Source organism: Tursiops truncatus, chromosome 8 (genome assembly GCF_011762595.2).
Source record: "Tursiops truncatus isolate mTurTru1 chromosome 8, mTurTru1.mat.Y, whole genome shotgun sequence".
Lineage (NCBI taxonomy): Eukaryota > Metazoa > Chordata > Mammalia > Artiodactyla > Delphinidae > Tursiops > Tursiops truncatus.
The window spans coordinates 69,881,669-69,896,816 of NC_047041.1; the positions used below are offsets into that span (position 1 = coordinate 69,881,669).

Consider the following 15,148-nt stretch of genomic DNA (forward strand, 5'->3'; position numbering starts at 1 on the left):
ATATAAACATATCAGCTGCTTTTCAGAACAAAGTTGGTTACTTCGTTACCAAAATTTTATAGAGACTTCAGTAATCTACTCAACTAATGTACTATATTCAGCTAGACAATGAAAAACCACATTTTATTCAACTTTACCTCTTCTTTAAAATTAACGTTAGACATTGTGCTAATGGGGATATACATGTTTATAGTGTTAATATAATCAACTTTTAGAAAAAGTCAATAGCCACAGAACTTTGCAAAACCATTTCTATGAAAATAATTTCATTCACTACTAAAATCTTTGGGATCTATTCAAAGTAGCTAAATTATAGCTATTAACTAAAAGTGTGATTTAAACTTAAATTGCCAGAAGACAGTTTTAAGTACTATGCCTTTTCCTGGTTTTGAAAACAAAAATTTGAACTAAAGTATTTAGATTATTATGGACAAAAGACACTAGAAGGAAATAGGAAGTAAGACTGCTGAGTGAGAAGAAAAATACCCTTCAGAGTTTTTACCACAAAGCATAAAATTCTTACAGGAAATGAACACTTAAGTATGTAAAGTAATTATAAAGAACAGGCATTGCAGTCTTATTTCCCAACAAAAAAAATGAACCTCAGGGAAAAGTTTTTAAATAGAGATGAATGGTGTGTGAAAAATTAAAAGTTGCACGCCAATGTTTGTGTCACAGACTTCTTAAATCAGCCTATTATTAGTGTTCTGTTTACCTCCCCCTTTTGGTCTAAATCAAACCAAACTTTATCTTCTTGTACACAAACAAAATGATGAAATTTTAGTGTTAATAAAAGGGCTTAGAACTTTTCTTTGAAAATAAAAATCCTTTTATAGCATTTGTAACAAGTGCACACTAAACCTCTGATTAAAGACCTCCAATAACTATGCATTGACCACCTGAGAGGAACCATTACCAAATGGCTATTTATAAGTTCCTTTATTGATATTTAACTGTATATCTGCCTCTTTGAGTTTTATTCCCCATTGGTCCTTGTTCTACTTTTTGGGACAATGAATTTTAAAACTAAGTTACTAAACTGAATTTCTCAATTCATAGAGAAAAATATAAACAACTAGGACTTGCGTAATTTTAAGCTTTCTATGAAAGGTTATTTTAACTTTTACACCTGCTACCACTTGTCTATTAAAATCTAGCACAGGGCTTCCCTGGTGGCGCAGTGGTTGAGAGTCCGCATGCCGATGCAGGGGGCACGGGTTCGTGCCCCGGTCCGGGAAGATCCCACATGCCGCAGAGCAGCTGGGCTCGTGAGCCATGGCCGCTGAGCCTGCGCGTCCGGAGCCTGTGCTCCGCAACGGGAGAGGCCACAACAGTGAGAGGCCCGCGTACCGCAAAAACAAAAACAAAAACAAAATCTAGTACAACGTACCATGTAATTTGCACAAAGCAACGCACTTAATGTATTGGAAAACTTAGAACATAACTATTTCACCTTTGTTTTACAAGAATACCATGATTTTCAGGTATTCTACTTCCTGAACTGCTTTGAGAACCTATGTCCCAAACATAAAACTTTAAAAGAAAAAAAGTCAACTTCCTCTTTTACAGGGCAACTTTCCAAACTTTAAATATTATTCCTGAAAGGATCTCAGAAATTATCTAGTCCAACTAACTTTATATTATAGATGAAGAAACTCAGATTCAGAGTGTGAATTAGCTCCAATTAATATTTGCTTCTTCAGGCAAAATATCTCCAATCTTTTCAACAGTTCCTTAAATAGCATAGCTTCTAGATCCTGAACACTGTAGTCTTCTCAAGACACACTCTAGTCTACCACTGGTCCCTTTTAGAATGTGGTGCTCAAACATAATTATTACATGGGGTTTTAAAAGAGCAGAGGGGACTTCCCTGGTGGCACAGTGGTTAAGAATCCGCCTGCCAATGCAGGGGACACGGGTTCGAGCCCTGGTCCGGGAAGATCCCACATGCCACGGAGCAACTAAGCCCATGTGCCACAACTACTGAGCCTGCACTCTAGAGCCCGCGAGCCACAACTACTGAGCCTGCGTGCCTAGAGCCCGTGCTCTGCAACAAAAGAAACCACCGCAATGAGAAGCCTGCGCACCACAACGAAGAGTAGCCCCCGCTAGCCGCAACCAGAGAAAGCCCGCGCACAGCAGCGAAGACCCAACGCAGCTAAAAATAAATAAATAAATTTATTAAAAAATAAAAAAAATAAAAGAGCAGAGTATAACAGAATGATCAACAACTACATACCTCCTCAGCCATGCCACAGTTAAACTCCTTTAAGGAGCCTAAGCCACCTCAATTCAGACACTGTGCCATTTAGTAAAGCTACTCATGTACACTGTAGTAATCTAGCTCCCGTCTCTGATTGATCAGCTGATCAAGTCATGTTATTTTTGCTTACCTGGCTTTGACTCATGTCTCTCGCAACCAATTTGATTACTCCTTGATCCTTCCCCCTGTACTTTAAACAAAATCTAAGAACATGTTTCTGCTAAAACTTGCCTAGAAGCCTGATTCCTAGAGTTTGAACAAGCAGTAATTCTCTGCAACTCCCATGTGATCTGATTTCCCAGATCTTGTTAGGGGAATTCTTTTCTTATCTTTAGGAAACTACCTATCCTCATCAGTCCTGCAAGATGATTTCTGAAAGTACCCCAAATAGGGAAAATATCAAGATGATACTGTGACAAATATTAAAAATGAGTAGGAAAAGATGTATGCAGGGAGACAATGAAAGGGATATAAATGAGTATCACAGCCCTGCCCCCACCAAAGGAAAGGGTGGAGAAAACATCGGTTGAACCAGAAGTGACCAGTCTAAACTATAGAGGGCAACAGGGAAAGGAAGCAAGTGTTTTGCAGCAAAAGCACTGGCAATCTATGCCACAGGTTTTAAGTTACAAAGAAACTGAAGAAGAAAATATTAATTGGAGATAAGTCACCCTCTGGATCTAAGTTTCTTCATTCATGAAACAAAGTTGGTTAGACTAGATAACTGTGGTTATCATCTTAAATATCTCTAAAATACGAGTTCATTTAACTAATTACAATACCATTATTACATGAAAAAATTAATAATTCCTTAACTTCTTCACATTTCAGTTTCTTCAACTGTGAAATAGGTATGGGTCACTCTGATCTCATAGGATTCTTAGGAACTCTCTATTGTCTCAGTGATTATAAAAAAAAAGAGTTCAGTTTGAACATTTACAGCACAGATAAAAAGCATGTAGCTCTTAGGTTCTGAGTCCAGTCTTGGATCATTGATAGCAAGTAACTCTGGTAGACCCAGAAACCTCAACTTGTTTAAGATGATAACCAGAGTTCACCTGGAATGGTAATTTCAGCTCATCTGGAATAATCTATTTCCCTTAGTGAATAAATGAATTTCCACTGCTGGGAAAGTTAGAATTAGAGATCCAGAGATAATGAAATAAACCAAAGTCATTTATAAATATTTTATTAAATTCAAGATAACCTATGTATTGTGGCTACAATGCATATATTGTAGAGGTGCAAATGCATACCCATGAAGGTGTGATGCAAGGAGCAGGAGGATTATTTGAAAGTGACCTGGATGCTCACTCTGGGTTGCCTGGACAATCAGGGGCTCTGCCTTCTACCAGTGGGAGGGCTGAGCCTAAACTCAGCTCCCTTTAGGACCAGGGGCTTCTTTTTCCCTGATAGCAGAGACTGCAACTTTCCCTAGCTCCTGAGATCTCCAGTTACTGGCAGCTGCCCTTCCCAAACTACTTCTGATACCCCTAATCCAGACTACACGGTGTCAAACACCATGCCTTCATGCTAAATCCATAAAAAGGAGATCCACAGTTAGAGAGGGATCTCTCTATTGGAACACTGACCCAAATGTGAATCCGGCAGTAACCTGGCCTGAGCAAGATGGGAGGATCAGGGGGACCAGTGTCTTCCTTTAAAAAAAAAAAAAAAAAAATGAGGTAAAGTTCATAGAACATAAAAACTGCCATATTAACCATTTAAAAATGTACAATTTGTTGGCTCACAGTACATTCATAATGGTATGTGACCATCACCACTATGGTAAGAACACTGAAATGTTCTAATTCCAGAACACTTTCATCACCCCCCCCCCAAAAAGATCCCTGTACCCATTAAGCAACCATTCCCCATTCCCTCTTTCCTCCAACCCCCCCAACAAACACTAATCTGCTTTCTTTCTCTATGGATTTGCCTTTTCTGGACATATCATATAAATTGAATCATACATGTTTTTTTGTGTCTGGCTTCTTTCACTTACAATGTTTTCAAGGTTCATCCATGTTGCAGCATATATCAGGGCTTCATTCCTTTGTATGGGTGAATAATATTCCATTGTACAGACATACCGCTTTTGCTTTTACCCATTCATCAGCTGATGGACATTTTGGGTTGTTTCACTTTTTGGCTATTATGAATAAAGCTATGAACAACCCAATTTTTAAAATGGGCAAATGACAAATAGACATTTCTTCGAAAAAGATACAGAAGTGGCCAATAATCATATGAAAAGATACTCAACACTACTAGTCAACAGAGAAATCAAAATCAAAATCACAATGAGATATCACTTCACATCCATCAGGATGGCTATAATCCAAAAAACTGTCAAATAACAAGTGTTGGCAAGCATGTGAAGAAATGGAACTCTCATACATTGCTGGGGGGAATGTAAAATGATGCAGCCACTATGGAAAAGAGTTTGCTGGTTCCTCAAAAAGCTAAGCATAGAATAACCAGCAGCTCCACTACTAGGTATAAGCCCCCCGCCCACACTTCCTGATTTGGCTTAAAGTTTTCCCTTCTCCTTTCAAATACTTTAGGAAATGACTGTTATTTGTAAATACAAAGACAAAAATCATGACAAGATGACATAGAATATTAAGAGTAAATAATATGACATTAGAATAAATATTTATGATTCCAATTTAAACTGTGAAATTAACCTGTGACTTTTAAATTGAAAGGTGTTAAGAAATTCTGTTACTAAATTTGTAAACAGTACTGAAAAGCTTAAGAGACCTTAATAACAGGTATTTCTTAGTGGGGAGCGGTAGTCAAAATACATTTGGAAAACACTGCACTGGTTAAGATTTTTCTGGGTTCTGATTGTGTTATCCAAAGAAATCCTCATCCTTTTTTCTTAACCTTCTTAATATCTGCTTTTTTCTCCCAAGACATCTAAAATGGTTTTTAAGAATCAACAATTCAACATAAACCCATCCAAATCATGCAAAATTTGCTTATCCTCCCCTAAATGCTAGTTGAATCTCAGTGCTTAAACAGTAGCCAAATGCTGATCTAATTAGCTGAATGATATGATTCACATTAAGGTAAGAATGAGGCTTAAGCATTCCTAGAATCCACAGATACCATAAGAGCAAAATACAAATCTTCAGTGGTATACTATCTATGGAAAGGAAAAGTCTAAACCCTGCTGCCTCTCTAAGAGAAGACATCCTGTCCCAGGCACCCTTAACTAATTTTTCCAGACAGTAAGACTATATGAACTCAGCAACTATGCTATATAGACTACAGTTCTTTTCTTCACTTATATCAATACAGGTGTTTAAAGAGAGTCCTTTAAATGGCTTTTCTCCCATCTCTCTGGGGCCTTCCTTCCTTCCTCCCTCCCTCACTTCCTTCCTTCCCTCCTCCCTCCCTCCCTTTCTTCTACTCATTCATTCATTCATGGTTAAAAACAACAAAACAATATACATGAGAATTTCTATAATGGGGTTAAAAACCAAAATTCCTTATTTACCCTGAAAAATAAAGGCAATAAGGAAAAGAAAGTAGGACCACATATAATGAATGGACAAGGAGAGACAGATAAAAATTATTTTTAATGCCTATCAGTGAAAGCCAGATCCTTGATTATAGGTTTTCAAAATCCACAATCCTAGAAAAGATAATATTAATAGTAAGCAATTTTTCAATCTGCCTGGGACTTCCCTGGTGGCGCAGTGGTTAAGAATCTGCAGGGGACACGGGTTCAATCCCAGGTCTGGGAAGATCCCACATGCCGCAGAGCAACTATGCCCACAAGACACAACTACTGAACCCTCGTGCCGCAACTACTGAAGCCCGCACGCCCTAGAACCTGTGCACCACAACTACTTAGCCCATGAGCCGCAACTACCGAAGCCCGTGCACTCTAGGGCCCACATGCCACAACTACTGAGCCCACACATTGCAACTACTGAAGCCTGTGTGCCTAGAACCCATGCTCTGCAACAAGAGAAGCCATCACAATGAGAAGCCTGTGCACTGTGACAAAGAGTAGTCCCTGCTCACCGCAACTAGAGAAAGCCCACATGCAGCAACAAAGACCCACCACAGCCAAAAATTTTTTTTTAATTTTTAATTTAATAAAATTTTTTTCAATTTGCCTAAACACATTCAATCCTTTTCCACACAATCTAACATTCACAGTATACTTAAGAAAACAAGATTCAACATAAAAAATATTTCTTTTACCAAATAAATTATGTACACAAATATGAATTCTCTGTTACACTAAGTTTGAGAAGTGAGTAAGAAAAGACTATACCTGAGATATTTGGCCCTGGACTTTTGTAGGCTGAGTTGTTCGAATATTTAAAGACTGGCTTCTTGTTACTGTTGCCCCAGAAAGAGATTTTCCATTCACCTTTCTTTCAAGGTGACAACTTGCTGGTGATCTCTCTTCAAGAAGAACAGCATCCCAAGGATCGTCTGCTAGCAAACCTGGTATATTTTTCTCTTCTTCATGGTCCAATACCTCTACACTGTCCACCTTAGGCTTACTTAGAGGATCCAAGTCTAACCAGTCAAACTTACTGATATCTTCAGACTTTGGAGACACCTGTAGATTGCTGATAGTAGCTTTTGAATTTGTTATCTCCAAATCAGTCCTTGCTTTTCCATTTTTTAAAAATTCTGATGTACTAGCTATTTTGTCAAACAGCTTTGCCATGTCAGGACTGACTACTGGACGATAGATAGGTAAGCTTCCTTGTGGATGAAAGGGTGTGGTGGGTGTCAAAGGATATGAAAAATATGGAGACTGCCCTGGAAGTCTTAAATATATAGGCTCTGTGGATGGAAAAGTAGGCATTCTTGGATTGAAGCCATTTTGGAATACAGTCTGTTTACTACTGTAAGTTGACTGGTAAACAGAAGGTAAAGAGTAACTGGAAGGCCCAGATAATCCAGGTGGCCACTGTCCTCTCTGAATAGCAGGTCTAAGATACAGCTGTGCTGAAAATGAAGGGCTCAGAACAGGAGTAACTGGCAATACAGGTGTTCTTCTAGTCTCGAAACTGTCATCCAGCAATAGTTTCTCAAGTTCAGCTTGGGTAAGCTTTTCTACATCAATATCTACTGCTCTTTTTTGGGTATCTGATTCAGGAAACACCATGAGATCATAATCCTGTTTGCTATAAACTTGTGCTTTTTGTCTGGTGCTGCTTGACCACTCACAGCCTCTCTGGTTATCGGTCACCCGTCTATCCTTTTGCAGTTTTGCTAAAGCCTCTGCTTCCATCTGTAATGCTTCTTCTTTGCCCACATCTTTTGTTCTTGTTGGTTCCAGATGTGAAGATGAACACTGCTTAAACCCATTGTTGTTGGATATCTGAGCCATGTCCACTTAAAAGACCAAACCTTCTCCAATCTATTTTTTTTCTTGTAGCTTCCAAAATAGCAAGACCTGCACGTAAAAATAAATATAACACTCGATTAGATTTTTAAAACACGAATTTGTTTTGTTTGTAATCTACCACATATGATTTAGGATTTAATGCCACTTACAAACATACCACGAAATGAAATGAAATAGGGAAAATCTTGGTGAAGGAACACTTTTAAAACACCTTATACACTGTTGGGTTAAGAGACATGTTTAGACATACATGACTTTATCCCATTCCCTGACCTAACAGGAAAGCTAACACAGTAAATGAACTCAAGAAGCTGTCACTTCAGTTGTCACACTGGCTGCCATTAACCAGTTGCACTTCTGGCAGAATTCTCGGCATAAAATGGCTTAAGTGCTAGTCACAAATTTTCAAGAGTTCAGACACAGTTTACTGTTATGCAAATAGCAAGTCAAAATGGTTTCAATCTTTTACTATTTGTAAAATTGCTCAAAAGCCAATTAGCAATAAAAGTATTCAACACCTAGTAAATAAAATCAAGTAACTATTATTTTATCAAATCATCGTATAAAAAATTTAGGGCTTATAATATTCTAGAAATTTTAAAAATGTATACTGTAACATAGATTAGAATAATATGATAAGTGTTAAGGCTATAAGAAACTGTAATACTGCACTCAAAGGTTAAATTATGGCTGAATCTGTCACATAGTTCTGATCACACTTCTATTCTAATTATCTGCAGTTAAATCAATAGTTATGATACTAAAATTTCTCCTTTTCCAATTGCTAAAGTATCTATTCATAAACTAGAAGATAGTTTAGTAAACTTTCTCATGATCAGTTAATAAACATTTATAGTCCTCTATTTAAAATAAACAATTCAGATCAAGACTACCCTATGAAGCAAAATGACCAATTAAAGGGTTAGTTATCTACTGTGCAACAGAGGGCATATTTCCTGCTTCTAATCAATAAGATACAGGGATTAAATGGGGGTTCTGGAGTCATATCACCTTTATTTATGATGCTGTAAGGCCTTGGGCAAGTGATAACTTTTCCACATGCCTAGTTTCCTAACTTTTAAAATATGAGAAAGTATCTATTTCCCAAATTACAAAGAATTAAAAATGAAACAATGCAACTAAAAGTGTCTATCATAGGCCTTAAGCATAAGCATTAAATAAATGGCATCTACTGTTAATCTGATCTGATTTGAGATACACCTAGTTTGAATATAAAGCAAGAGAGCTCCTGTTTACATCCTTTTTCTAGTACAGTGCTTATCTACAATATGTGCTCAATAAATGCTTAATGAAAGTATGTAGGGAAATTCCAAAGTGAATTCAAATTAATGTAACACAAATGAAAATCCTAAGTGTTGAGGTATACTAAATGAAAAAGTTATTAGTGATGACATGAAGAAAGGCAGTCAAGAAAGACATCATCTGCAATTCTTTTATACAACTACAGTTGAGTTTCTGAGGCATTTCACTGAAAAGCTATTCCAAATTTTTCCCTTCCCTGGCAGGCTGCAAAACTAGGTATGATGTACACTTAAAGTCTGTACACGTCACTGTATATAAATGTTTTGTGAAAAGAAAAAACTGAATACTGACTTGCTAAATATGCATGAAGTACTTAGAGAAAAGTACTAACATCTACAATTTATTTTGAAATGCATCAAAAATAAGATAAATTGATAGAGGGATGATACATGGATAAATAATGATAAAGCAAGTATAGGAAAATGTTAATAGTAGAATCTAGGTGGTAGATATGTGGGTATTCACTTTGAAATTCTTTCAGCTTGGCCTCATGACTGAAAGTTTTCACAATAAAATGTTGGGTGGGGGGGAATGGGTACAAATTCTTCCCACTCCCGTATATACAGCCGCTCTGCAATGCACTTTGTTGTTCCTCCCATAAAGAGGTGGGGTCTATTTCTCTACTTGATCTCAGTCGGCCTTGTGACTTGCTTTGACCAACAGAATGTGAAAGAATTGACGTTGTGAGAGTTCTAAGCCTATCATAAGAAGCCCAACTGCTTCAGCTCTTCCTTACCTGAGTGCAGCCACTGCCATGTAAATGCTCACATAGGATGAGAGAGCACAAAGAGAAAGAGATCCAGCCAACAGCCAGCATCAACCACCAAGCATGTGAGTGCAGACACCATCTTAGACCATCTGTCCACAGTTGAGATGACCACAGCCACCTGAGTGACCCAAGGCAAGACCAGCAGAAGAAACCACCCAGCTTGAGTTCAAGTCAAACTGCTAACCCACAAAATCATTTTGGAATGGGTAGATAACATACACCTTTTCTTCTTACTTTTAGAAAACAAAACTGAAGTCACTTACATATTTAATAGAAAATTTCTGTTTTAACCTCCACAGTTACCACTACTACCTTCCTTCACACATCCTCAGAGAATGAATAGCCCCTTTTCCTTTCTAAGGATGCCTCCTCCACTTATATCCTTTATCCTATTGAATTCCCCTTCTTTATCAATGACTGCCTCCTTTGTATTATCAATCTCTCCTTTACTTGCTTCTGCTCCTCTACCACAAAAATGCTCAAGTTTTCTCCATACTGAGGATAAAAAATCTAACATTCCCCTTTAGACTCCAGTAGCTTTCAATTTAATTTTCTCCTTTCACTGCCAAGCTTCTTGAATGAGTGACCTAGAAAGTCCTTTCTTTACTTACTCTGCCTTAGAAAAATTCTACTTGTCCTTTAGGGCCCAATTCAAAATACAGTCTCCTGTCTGAGGCTTTACTTAAGCAGCTCCTACCAGAATTTATCTTTTTAGCTCAACTAAAAATTTTTATCTTTACTTTGTATGCTGTTTTTGCATGCTCAGCATCCTTTCTTCTGGTAGTAGAATCTATAACTTTTGGACACCACTTATCTTTCTTTTGTTTCATCTACTTTGAATTAAGCTGGACTATCCTTACTCCCGCTCGACCCTACCCCAACTCCAGAAGATCCAAGTCTGGCCAGAGCTAACTACAGAATTTCTGGAACTATTTGGAAAAGAAGCTTATCACTGAGGTTGCTAAGCTGATAGGATGTAAGGCTGGAGCTGTTTTGGCCATCTTTGCCACCGCTTGAGGAGATATTACCTGAGAATGAACCCAAGCCAGAAGAAAGCTGAGCTAAGATAAATTAGATAAATTCTAGCTATTACATTAAACATCTGGATCCAACCCATGTCTAAGGCCAGTCTTTTCATTTATGTAAGCCAATAAATCCCTCTCCTTGCGTAAGCCCGTTTAAAATTACTTTTTTCCATGATAACCAAAAGTATTTTGATTAACACAGAAATCTCTACCCAGACAGACTAAAATAAGCTTCTTAAGCAGGGAAGCCTAGTTTGTTCATTTTTTTCTTCCCCACTACATTTAAAAGCACCTTGCTTAATAAACATGGAACTTAATTTAATTAACATGTGTTTTAACAGGAGGGAATGAAGGCTATTGGAGTCTTGGAGAAGGGATTTCAGGGGGCACAAGTGTATGGATATATGACAAGAGAAATGAGTCATTTCATTTGTGGTGTTTTTATACAATTGGTGATGTTTTTATACATCACCAATACATTTGCTTGCTCTATCCCTAGCTCCAACTCAAAGTAGTATATGCTAAAGTAAATACAACTCTAAGTAGCCAGTAACAGCTGTCTGTTAGCAGCTAAATACCATATTTTAAAGTTTTGGGCCTTAAAAAAATACCGTATTTTAGTTTCCCAAAAGATTATTATGCATGTATACTCAGATAATAATAAAGGACTTAAACGGTTGTCCAAAAGTAACCTTGTGCCTCAGCTATTTTTCTAAGGCTGCTGCACTGACATGCTCCATTAATTTTTGAAAATAAAACTTCACTTGATGACAAACATTTAGCAGGAAATAACTTCCAACATGCTCATTCAAAATGAAATGTTCCATGCTAATGTTCACCCAATCCAAGCAGGGAAAGACAATATAACTTGTTTTTGAATGATGATTGTATACCATCTGCCAAAAATTTCCCAACATAAAGTAACTCAGTGCAGATCACAAGGCTGTAGCTGCTTTAAAATTCTTCAAAAGAGGTCAATTAAACTATTCAGTTAAACTTTTGGATACCATTTGCAGACCCAAGTGAATTAATTTAAAAGCTCTTGGCTTCTTCTAACATTCATTTACAATTTAAATTTAAATCTCAGACAAAAATAAAACAAGTCAGTCCTGCTACCCATCTAAATGCTTTCTGATCTTAAAATTCAAGAACCTAAGAAAATGGAAAAACAATTATTTGAGTTCAACAATATTCTCCTTTAAAATGAAAATGAATCTCAAAGACAAATAAATTATGGTACCTCCATGGACTGAATATTATGCCACTACTAAAAATAAAATTATGAAGACTGCAGTTAAATGTTTGTTAAAACTCTAGAAAATATCTACATCTATCTATACATAGACCTGTGTTTGGAGATATATAGATACTATATGCCAAAAATTGCATATATTTTGCAAAAATTGCATATATTTTCAAAAATTGCAAAATATTTTAACTAATTTAATCCTCACAAATTCTATTAAGTAGCTACTATTATTATCCCTAGTATACAAACATATAATCTGCCCAAGCTCATAGCAGCTAGCAAGTGGTGAAATTAGGACCCAAATCCAGGCAGTGCTAATTCACTACAATATATTTTTATGTTAACAGTTATGTGGAATCAATAAGTGTCTAGACACATCTTATCCTTTATAAATACCAACTTTCTTCCTCAATCCTAGGGTTATTTCTGTCTGCATTAATAAATTTTCTTTTAATTCTATCATGAAGTAGTTAATACTGCTATTTAGCTATAATATGTATCAATTTATCAGTTAATTATCACCAGATGACTAGCAAATTTATAATTTCATTGCAGGCATGAATTCTTATTTTATTTATCCTCTACTCTCAAACTTATACTACAGTTGTTGAATGAATGCATAATGCATCAATGACTAGAGAACTTAAGACACCATTTCTTTTATCAGAGAAACTAAACTCTGAAACAAACAGACTGAAAGAACTCATTTATTAATAATTCAACTAAAACTGAAAAATCACGTGGTTGAGTTTAGAATAAACTAGTGGTGGGACTTCCCTGGTGGTCCAGTGGTTAAGAATCCACCTTCCAGTGCAGGGGACGAGGGTTCGATACCTGGTCGAGGAAATAAGATCCCACATGCCGCGGAGCAACTAAGCCTGCGTGCTCTAAAGCCCGCTTGCCACAGCTAGAGAGCCCGCATGCCTCAACTACTGAGCCCATGCACCACAACTAGAGAGCCCATGCACTGCAACTACTGAGCCCACATGCCACAATGAAAGATACTGAATGCCGCGACGAAGATCTCACGTGCTGCAACTAAGACCCAACACAGCCAAATAAATACCTAAAAAAACAAACAAACAAGAAGTGGGAGAAAATTATCTTGAAAACTAGGAGGGAGAGAGGTGGCAACAGAAAAGTAAAAATAGGAGAGAGGGGCTCCATCTGTGCTTAAAAACAAACAGACAGACAAACTGCATTAGAAAAGCATATTCTATCTCTAATTGATTCATGGAGGGGGAAAGAACTCACATGACCAAAATAATAATAATAATAATAATCAAGTACATTGTTATTAGACACTATACAAATCTGTCAAAAAGACAAAAAAGAAGAATGTCCAGGTTTTGGATGAGATAAGGTTAGAGTAGCATTGTTCAACAGAAATAGAATGCAAGTCACATAGAAATTTAAATTTTTTTATAGCTACATTAATAGAAACAGATGAAATTAATTTTAATAATAAACTTTGTTTAATCCAATATATCCAAAATATTATAAAGAGGTAATCAATGTAAAAAAATGAATGGGATACTGTACTTTCACTTTTTTATACTAAGTCTTCAAAATCTGGTATATATTTTACACTAACCACATTTCAACTTAGACTAGCCACACACCAAGTGCTCAACACAAAGGTGGCTAGTGGACAACACAAGGTTAGACTTTATGAGGAAAGAAACAAAAAGCACGGTGAACAAGCATCATTACTTTCTGGATGGTAAGGAAAAGTTTATTTTACCAAAAGTTGCCCCTTCCCTCAAGTCAATAACATATCTCAATTGCCCATTAGTTATCTTTCAGGAGAAGAAAATTTTTATTTCTTTATGCCCCATAGATAACATACAACCTTTTAACAAAGGCCTTATCATCCCTTGTAACTTTTGTATTTTTAAAGTACATAATTTCCAATTAATCTTTTTAAAACATTTATTTATTTGGCTGTGCCAGGTCTTAGCTGCACCAGGTCTTAGCTGCACCATGCAGGATCTTCGTTGCAGCAGGCGGGATCTTCAGTTGTGGCATGCGGGATCTTTTAGTTGTTGCACACGGGATCTTTAGTTGTGGCATGCAAACTCTTAATTGTGGCATGCGGGATCTAGTTCCCTGACCAAGGATTGAACCCGGGGCCCCTTGCATTGGGAGTGCAGAGTCTTAGCCACTGGACCACCAGGGAAGTCCCTCCAATTAATCTTTTTACAATTAGAAAACTGTTAACATTTCATAGAGAAATGTTTCACAATCGACCACACAGGATAAATTACAAAGAGATTAAATATTTAACTGTTAAAAAAAAGAATCATAAAACCAAAGAAACAGAGAATTCCTACATAACACCAGCATAAAAAAGGCTGCTGTAATGTGATTCAAAAACCTAGAAGCCATAAGAGAATTCAAGTACATAAACATTTTAAAAAATAACTTTTGTTTGGCAAACAAGCACCACTGAATTTATTCATTTCCTCAGTAAATATTCATTGGGTGTATATTATGAATCAGGCACTGTTCTAGGTGCTGAAAAGTAAAATAAAAATAACTTGACTATTAAAAATGTCAATGAAAAAACAAACTGGGGAAAAACATTTGCTACTCATATCACAGAGAAAGAACTTATTTTAGTAATATATAACATAAAGCCCATAAAGGAAAACAACCCTATGGAAAGATGGACAAAGAGTTTGAATAAGCAATTCACAAAAGAGTAAAGACACTTACCTTTACTCATGTTGAGGCAATAGCAATTTAAAAGCTATACTAAACCTAATTTTATACTAAACTGATAATAAACACACAGATAAAGGAAAAAAATATTCATCATACCAAAATTTGCTGGATACATGCAACAGTAGATAAAGGAAAATTTAGAGTTTTAAATGATGCTAGAAAACTGGAAAGGTTGAAAACTTAATGAACTAAGCATCCATCTCATGAAAGTAGAAAAGTAACACCAAAATAAAAGTAGAAAGGGAATAAAGACCACAGAAGAAATTAAGTGGCATAAAAAATATACAAAAAATATATAAATATACAACAGAGGGATTCCCTGGCAGTCCAGTGGTTAGGACTCCAAGCTTCCACTGCAGGAGGCCCCAAGTTTGGGGAACTAAGATGCTGTAAGCCATGTGGT

The 15,148-nt window shown here is 36.6% G+C and overlaps 1 protein-coding gene across 6 annotated transcripts in view; it reads right to left on the reverse strand.

Annotated features, from left to right (window-relative positions):
* The window catches only part of PIK3C2A (phosphatidylinositol-4-phosphate 3-kinase catalytic subunit type 2 alpha), a 113,108-nt gene that overhangs the window by 76,400 nt on the left and 21,560 nt on the right, over positions 1-15,148 (reverse strand). For 5 of the 6 annotated variants that reach the window (XM_073808648.1, XM_019948312.3, XM_019948314.3 and 2 more), the window contains exon 2: positions 6,561-7,700. In XM_073808648.1, coding sequence (XP_073664749.1) covers positions 6,561-7,634 — 1,074 coding nt within the window. In that variant the 5' untranslated portion in view covers positions 7,635-7,700. Of the gene's footprint in view, positions 1-3,855; positions 3,994-6,560; positions 7,701-15,148 lie in introns of those variants that run through there. The other variant, XM_033862591.2, reaches the window with a different exon arrangement.